This window comes from Mus pahari, chromosome 3 (genome assembly GCF_900095145.1).
Source record: "Mus pahari chromosome 3, PAHARI_EIJ_v1.1, whole genome shotgun sequence".
NCBI lineage: Eukaryota > Metazoa > Chordata > Mammalia > Rodentia > Muridae > Mus > Mus pahari.
In genome coordinates, this window is record NC_034592.1 from 3,741,729 (window position 1) to 3,751,196 (window position 9,468).

The 9,468-nt window shown below is 37.1% G+C and overlaps 1 protein-coding gene across 1 annotated transcript in view; it reads left to right on the plus strand.

The window, feature by feature from the left end:
• Malrd1 (MAM and LDL receptor class A domain containing 1) overlaps window positions 1–9,468 on the plus strand; it is a 658,259-nt gene that overhangs the window by 440,897 nt on the left and 207,894 nt on the right. The window contains exon 29 of the mRNA XM_021195116.1: window positions 8,281–8,409. Coding sequence (XP_021050775.1) covers window positions 8,281–8,409 — 129 coding nt within the window. The remainder of the gene's footprint in view (window positions 1–8,280; window positions 8,410–9,468) is intronic.

Below are 9,468 nucleotides of genomic sequence, written 5' to 3' on the forward strand. Positions count from 1 at the left end.
GCAAACTTTATATGACCCAGCACAAGGCAAGGCCTGGGCCAAGTAGTGGGAGTGGGTGGGTAGGGGAGCAGAGGTGGGGGGGAGGGGTATAGGAAACTTTCAGGATAGCATTTGAAATGTAAATAAAGAAAATAATAATAATTAAAAAAAAAGTCAAGGACACTGACTCCAGGAGTCAGAAAAGTGGCAAAAGCACACTCATTTATGGCAGGAACTTGGCAAATCTTTATATCCTCCTCTCAGCAGCTCATTGGCTCTCAAGTAGCCAGATGCGGTACTGTCTCTTTGTCATTGGCTTGCTTCATAGCCTTATCCAGTGACAGCAGTCTCTAGCCATCCTGGAAAGATTCTAGGTAGGCTCAGGGAAGAAGTATAAGTGGCACATGAGCCAGCATTGCTGCTGAGCCTGCTTGGCTAAATTGCCCCTAAAAGTTTGTTATTATTATTGTTGTTGTTGTTGTTGTTGTTGTTGTTGTTGTTGTTATTATTATTATTTCAAGACCAGGCTAGCCTCGAACTCAGAAATCCGCTTGCCTCTGCCTCCCAAGTGCTGGGATTAGAGGTGTGTGCCACCACACCTGGCTATAAGTTATTATTTTTATTTAGGCATAAGGGGATATGATTGTGTATCAAGTTAAGAAGGGGTGGATCATGATGGCTAGTCCTGCTTTTCAACTTGAGTATATCTAGAATGAACTATAATCCAGAAATGAAGGGCATACCTGATCTGCATCTTGAGGCAAGAAAACAACATGCCTTTGATCCCAAATTTTCAGGTTAGAATATCCAGATCAAAACACAACTTTAATCCAGATCTTGAGGCATAGTGGGCATGCTTGTAAAGATTCTTAATGGAAAAGAATTGATAAAAAGCTTAGGTCCAGGCATGGTGATACATACATTTAATCCCAGCACTCAGGAGACAGAGACGCAGATCTCTGAATTCAAGATCAGTCTATAGTGCAAGTTTCAGAACAGCCCAGTTTAGGCAGAGAGAGAGAAAACATTGAAACCAAAATGCTGCTGCTGATGTAATAAAACAAGGGTGCCCTGTTCCAGCCCCCAGAAAGCAGCAGAACTTGGCAGCTTCAGTTGTGTAGCTCTGGCTTTAGAGTCTAGAATAGAATAAAGAGTTATTGGATCTCCCTCCACTACCAAGGAGTCATCAAGGTCAGATATGTCACGGGGGAGTCCCTTTGTGTAGGCCAAGAGAGGCCATTGCATGGCACATTTAGATGAAGCCTAGATTGACTTGAAGACCCCCAAGAGGTTAAAGATGCCAGAGCTGTGGGATACCTGCAGATAAAAACTACTAACAAGGAGTGAAAACAACCCAAAAGAAAGAACTGTGCTGCAATCAACGAAGTTGAAAGGAATTGGAGATCAAAAGAGCATTTTGACATCAGAAATGGAGATCAAAAGATTGGAATTTGCCCAGCTGCTCTTTCAGTCTAACTTTGGTCCAGTATTTCTAAACTGTGCTCCCCTCCTGAGGTTTTGGAATAGTAACATGCTATGATATGAGAAAAGATGTGTTTTGCTTTTTGCTTTTGAAAGTTCAGCGATTGCATGAATTTCAGAAGAGACTATGAATGACTTTTATACATTTTTGAGATTGGGATAGACCATTTTTAAACATTGTTGAGACTGTGATAGGGGGCCATTAAAGTTGGACTAAATGTATTTTTCATTATGTTGTGGCTATAAACCTATGGGGATTAGGGAGTGGAATGTGGTGGCTTAAATAGGTCTGGCCCCATAGATTCATGTGTTTGAATACTTAGACCATAGGGAGTGACTATTAAGTTCTGTGACCTTGTTGCAGTAGGTGTGGTGCTGGAAGCAGGATTTGACAACACACACACACACACACACACACACACACACACACACACACACACACACACACACACAAGCTCTACCCAGTGCAGAATCCAATTCCCTCCTGGCTGCCTTTCGATCAAGATATAGAACTCTCAGCTCCTAATCCAGCACCATGTCAGCCTGTATGCTGCCATGCTTTTCACCATGATAATGGACTGAACCTCTAAAACTGTAAGCCAACCCCAATTAAACGTTTGCCTTTATTAATGTTGCCTTCATATTGTGTGTCTTCACAACAATGAAGTTCTAAGTTCACCCATTCAGAATATTTTGTTCATATTCTGTTTTTTAAACTTATACTATAAATAAATAACCTTACAAGCTAGTGGTGCATCATAAAGCTCCTTCATATGACCTTAGTATTGCCCCACTCTCTTCTTCCCTTTTCCCACTCTTCTGCCCCCGTTCCTGCTTAAACCATCAGCACCCAAAATGCACCCCCAATACCGATATTCATACATATAACATTTGTTCTATTTTCTCCTCTCATTATATAATTCACTTGATTTCATGATCATCCATTCCCAAGTTAGTTCTTCCAGCACATTACATTTTGGTTGGCAGTTGCAGTGCCCCTTCATTCTTCCATAACCATCATCCTCGATCCTCATTGGAACTTTCTGTCTCCAATATTTTCTGTTTCTACTTCCATTTCATTTCTATTTTGCAATTCCACATTCCTAAAAGTATCCATCACCAAAGCCCATGTATAGTTTCTTAGATCCACAAATTAAACACACAAAAGAAAAGATTTCAAGTTAGGAAGAGGGGACATGTTACATTTGTATTTTGGAGACTGGTGACTTTTTGAGAGTTTTTGTCTTTTTTTTTCTCTATTTTGTTTTCCACCTTATAAAGCTCTGATACATTTTGCTTCCCTAGCTATACCATCTACACATATCTTTTTTTAGTCCATTGTGCTCTGTTCATGGAAACATCCTGGATTTATTTTTGTTGCTGATTTCTCAGTGGTTAATTAGAATTCTCTTAATTGTACCACTCTGGTAGAAATGCAAACGTGGAATTAGGTGATTATCCTGATTATCTGTGACTCACAGGAATTCATCTGGATTCCTGGATGATGCTTTCATTCTCTTAATTACTTTAGATATAAGTAATGTACAAAGTATTAAATGTTTTTTAATCTAAAGTAAGATTAATATGTAATTTCAATGATTAAAATGGAAAAGAAATTGGGGTATTAAGAAATTATTAATTTTATCCCCAAACAATATCTTTTTAAATCTGGTTAATGTATCTCTAGATCATCTTCACATAAATTTTTTTAAGCCTGCAAATATTTTAGGGAGTATAATCAAAAATTGAATTTCATCTCCTGTACATTAAAAATTAAAAACACATTGAAATGAAGTTTGAGTTAGTTCAGCTTTCTCTGATCACATGTCTTTCCAATAATTAGGGGAGTTTGTGAATGAATAAAAAGATCTTCTACTGAAGACCTCCACAAAGTAATAAGGCTTTGGCATTCAGACAACTTTAACTTCCATGAGGCTCTTGTACCTTGGGAAAGCAGAAAGTTTATGTCCAGGAAGTAGCTCCATACTTAATGAATCTTGTTTGACTATAATCACACTAATAAGAATATTGCTTTCTGTAGAGCACAAAAGAAAAGTCAAAGCTGTTCCTCTTTTATCCAATATCTCTTCTTCCTTCTTATGCCTATATGTGATTTTTCTGTGCAATCATTTAAACCAGTAGTTTGAAGTGTGAATCAATGTATGGTTTAAATTACATGAGCATAAATAAGAAATAAATATTTAAAATGCATCTATATGTAAAATATCCAAGGAAAACATTTGCTTTTATGATAGACAGGGGAAGTTTGTATCTATAATTCCTTCAAAAGTGTATGAAGAGTTTTTAAAATCACATTTTTTATTTTAGAAAAGTAAAAAGTCAATCTTAAGTATTTTCCAATACGTATGTCAACTGATGTCACATTTGTTTATATTTGTCTAAGCGCTTTCTATGCACTGCTATGCAGCCCAGTAGTTTCTTACTCTGAACATTTTGACACTAGCTGGAATTTTTGCCATTGAGATCATTACAATGACAATTTCAAATGTTTTGCTATCAATTGTCTGATATGTACACTGTCCTTCTTTAAACCCCACATTCTCTCTGAATATAAAAGATTTACATGATCACAGTGAATACAGAGAATAAAGGGTAATGCTATTTCTAGACATGTGGAAATACTGACCACATAATATCCCCTTGCCTGCAATGTTGAGATTTTCTTTTATTTGCAAACCTGCTCCCATAGTCTTTTCTAGAATAAGAGGTTAATCAATATAATGGAAATTGTCCTAGGAAAAAAAATATTTGTTGCAGAGATTTTCCCCTTTTATTACTGTAAATGTCAGTTTTCCTTCAAATAAATGGGAGTATTTTAGGAATTTTAGTTTGCAACATATTGTGGAATTTGCTTTGGGAAACAAGTATATAGTTTATGAAGAAATTCCTATAGAGTGTTTCCTTTTCGGTGAGTTCCCTGGCATACCCCGTCCCCCCTCCCCAGCTAAGTATCTAAAGACCATACAAAGATAATAAAGCATTAAATATGTACACAACACTACAGGATGGGGTTACTTTATGCCCTGCTGAAAGTAATTTATAAACACCCTCAATTACATCACACAGCATAATGTTTGAATACATTTCCAGAACTATGTTGCAAATTCTACTTTTATTTGTTTTGTTTGTTGTTAGAATTTCATATATCATGACAATATTTATATAGTCCCCCCCCCACCTTCTCCTATAAATCTTCTTCCATGTACTCACCACTCTCCTTCAAACCATTCACTGGGGGTTGGAATCCATGATCAATTATTCTCCCCATTTGGCCAGCTGCAGATGAAATGACACATTTATAAGATAAGCCCTACATCTAAGGCTCAGGGCACATCATGAAAGAAGGAACTGAGAGTTTGTAGAGCCACTAGACCATAGTATTTGCTGTGAGATAGTATCTTCTCTTTATTACAAGGATCTGCACTCATGAAAATTTTATAAGATTGTTACTTCAGCAAGTCCTGGACAATGACAACAACAGTTGTCATGGCAACATGGATGAAAGAAATATCACAAGGCCGAGATGAAGAGCTATAGGCAGTGGATGGATGGTGAAATAAGAAGAATCAATTTTCTCTGAAGATATGCCCCAGATAGGTTATCCTATGCCAAATGGTCAGGGCTAAGCACGTACATATGAGCAGCAAAACCAGACTCTGCCAAGCTATTATTTCAGTTGGATAAATATCTAGTCTTATCTGATTTAGATGCCATGTGATGCTACTCAGATTGTTCTGACCAATAATGGCCTTCCATTTCTGGTGTCAACACTATAGAATATGTGAGAATATCTTTCATTTCACATATTATCAACCAGCTCAATAGCTATTTTTACCATTTGGCTGATCAAACAGATTGATTATGATTGTGTATGTGCAAGGTACTGGATCACTAAGTAATATATCTTTTAAATTTGCCATTATCTTAAAAGATTATCTTCTTTTCTTAGGATTTTGAAGTTTCCTTAAATTTTATTTGTGCCTGATATACATGCTGTTCCATGAAAACCAGAGAAATCATTCAACTCACTCAATTCACTGTAACCCAGAATAGTGACTTCTAGTCTTTTCACATCTTTGCAGTTATAAATTTCTGAGGAAAATAAGCCTTAAAGACTTAGCATAGTTGTCATATTTTAAATAATTTAAAAAGTGGGTGTTAACTGTTTAAAGTCAAAACATTGTTTTCCCAAAGTGTAATTATATATTCATATTAATATATTGAAAATATAAAATAACCCAAATTGCATAGACTTGCATACAGAAGAGTGTTCATATACTAAGTTGGTTTCACAATAAATTTTCACTTGAGTTAATTATAGTAACGTAATAAAGTTTCTATACTTAAACTGTTGATTATAGTCTTAGATTACCTCTCTCTCCTTCAAATTTACACCATTTTACTTCATTAGTAGTTAGGATGAGATGTACAAGTTTTAGCTAAAGATGTTTTACAAGTTTAGCTGCATAAAGATGACTCAAATATAATAGTAATACACTAAGAGGGAATCTACAAAAGTCTGGTCTTTTTAGTCATAAAAATGCAACCTAAAATGAAGTAAATTTCCCAAACTCAGGCATACCAGCCTATAGCCATTTATTCAATAAATATATTTATTTATAAGCTTAATAATGTTATTGAAGATGATGTTTTAAAATAGTTTTTAAAATTTTTTATGGGATAATTTCTTTATTTACTTTTCAATTGTTGTCCCCTTTCCTAGTTTCCCCTCTGAAAACCCCCTATCCCCTCCCCCCTCACCATCCCAGCCACTCCTGCTTCCTGGCCCTGGCATTACTCCATACTGGGGCAAAGAACCTTCACAGGACCAAGGACCTCTCCTCCCACTGATGACTGATTAGGTCATCCTCTGCTAATGGAGATATGCAGTCCCACCTTGTGTTTTATTTGGTTGGTGGTTTAGTCCCTGGGAACTCTGAAGGTACTGGTTAGTTCATATTGTTGTTCCTCCTAGGGGGCTGTAACCCCTTCAGTCCCTTGGATACTTTCTCTAGCTCTTTCATTGGGGACCCTTTTTCTCTGTCTAATGGATGGCAGTGAGCATCCATTTCTGTATTTTTCAGGCACTGGCAGAGCCTCTCAGGAGACAGCTATATCAGGCTCCTGTCAGCAAGCTCTTGTTGGCAACCACAATAGTGTCTGGGTTGCAAGCTGGTACAACCACTCTGGAAATCATTTGGCAGTTCTTCAGAAAATTGGACATAATATTACCGGAGGATCCAGCAATACCACTTCTGGGCATCTACCCAGAAGATGCCCCAACTTGTAATAAGGACACATGCTTTACTATGTTCATAGCAGCCTTATTTATAATAGCCAGAAGCTGTAAAGAACCCAGATGTCCCTCAGCAGAGGAATGGATACACAATGGAGTACTAGGAAGCAATTAAAAGCAATGAATTTATGAAATTCTTAGACAAATGGGTGGATCTGGAGGATATCATCCTGAATGAGTTAACCCAATCACAAAAGAACATGCATGATATGCACTCATTGATAAATGGATATTAGACCAGAAGCTCGGAATGCCCAGGATACAATTTGCAAAGCATGTGACCCTCTTGAAGAAGGAAGACCAAAGTGTGGATACTTTGATCCTTCTTAGAATGGGGAACAAAATACCCATGGAAGGAGTTACAGAGACAAAGTGTGAAGCAGAGACTGAAGGAATGACCATCCAGAGACTGTCCTACCTGGGGATCCATGCCATATAAAAATAGTTTTATAATTTAAAAATACTATGAAGCTATGATATATCATTTTTCTATATATCTATAATGGACATTGACAAATATGAATACTTTCATGATTCTATGAACATCTATTAACTCCCCTTTAATGGATCCAGTATTCCACTATCATAAGCTGTGCTTATTAATTAAAACTAAATATTAAATGATTTGGTAGTCCCAGTAGAATATAATGGAAACTTACTTAAAGTGAAAATAATCAGATCAAACAGCTCTTAGAGGAGATGAAATTAATAATGTTAGACCTAGGAGAAGGATGACCAATACAAGGGAACAAGAAAATATGTTGTTTCTTTGAGTCTGTCATCGAGCAGCACCCTATGTAGGACCCACGAAGGAAAAGTCTGCAGTTGGGGAGGAAATTCTTGTGAAAAGGATGCAAATAATGTTTATAACATAAACTGAAGCATTTAGACAGCATAATTTAACTGCAGAACTTAGGGGAAAGATTCTATAAAATTAGTGTGATCCAACAACAAAGGATGTTTAACCCATGAACTAGAGTTTTAATATATTTAAACAAAAATGATAAGCTTTTAAAAGGATGAAAGATACAGCCTGCCCCTTTACTCTGAATTATTGGCTTTTGATAGATAATAGGAGAAAAGGAGTCACTGCTCTTAGTTCTATACTCACTTCTGAGCCCACCAAGCTTCTATGGATATTTACAAACCAATTATCATTCAGACTGCCCTGGTTAATGGCAGTGGATCACAAACCAGTATAGAATTGCTATAGGCTAGGCTGGTAAGAAAATGCATGGTGACAGTGGTCAGTATGCATTGTTCACATGTGCAGAATTTCTTTAAAACAAATTAATTTAATGAAAATGCAGGTGTTGAATGATGCAGTGAGTAAATGGAGGTTGAATAAAAGATAGGTGGCTGTCCCAAAGTCTACCTTGGGCAGTTGTTAAAAAATCACTAACTTAAAAATTGGAAATCTATACAGCAGCTATCTATCTTAAATCGTAATAACAATATTATGACAATATTGAATCAATAATGGTTTTGTTTTTTTTCTATAGTTGGAGAAACCACTGATATTTGTTCAGAAGTCACAGATTTTTTGTGCCAAGACAAGAAGTGCATTGCATCCCACTTTGTTTGTGACTACAAGCCAGACTGCTCTGACACTTCTGATGAAGCTCATTGTGGTGAGTATATCTGCCCGCCACTATGTGGCCTTTTAAGCTCATGCCTTCTCTAATGGCTTTGATGGATCAGAAGAAATGTTCTTTTGGGGCCTGGACAAGTGGCTAAGAACCTAAATCACTTCCCATGTTAGTGTGAGGACCTGAGGTTGACTCTTCAGAATGCACATACACTTGACCATTGCAGAACATGTCTGCACCCTAGTGATCCTAAGGGAAGATGGGAGGCAAAGAAAGAAGAGTCTTCATTAACAAGGGTTAGCTAGCTGAAATACATAGGAGAAAAGAACAAAGGACTCTGATTCGAACATGTGAAATGAAAACCATGGACACCCACACTACCCTCTCACCTCCACTCAAGTGCCATGGAACATGCAGAATCACATCCACACACACACATGAATATATGCACTATCACAAATATAGGACAAAGATTACTACTACTCTACCACCACCAATACAAGTAGTAGTAGTAGTAGTACTAGTAGTTGTAATAGTAGTAGTAGTAGTAGTAGTAGTGGTAGTGGTAGTGGTAGTAGTGGTGGTGGTGGTGGTGGTGGTATTGTTATTGCCATTCAAGATAGTAAATTTAGACTGCAAAACATTTTGTCCAACTGTTTTCCAAGAATATCCAAAAAAGTAGTCCTCTCATCCATTTTTACTTTAGAAAGAAAACTCCATGAAATGAACTACTGGGCATCACCATCCGATGTGCTTATAGAACTAGATCAGAGAGGGCTGAAGTACAAAACAAGAAACCAGCTGTCTACATTATACATTAGCTTTATCAACTGGATTTTTTTTGCCATCCCTCTTTCAAATGTGGTTGATTTATAGATAAAATAGAAAATACCCTAAAAGTGAAAAGTAAGCACATTTTGTTATTTCTGTTGCATTAGACTGTGAGACTATGAAGTTCACATCATTTTTTAAATTCAATTTTTTGAAGTGTGAAAAATAAAACAAGCTGGGCGTGGTGGCGCACGCCTTTAATCCCAGCACTCGGGAGGCAGAGGCAGGCGGATTTCTGAGTTCGAGGCCAGCCTGGTCTACAAAGTGAGT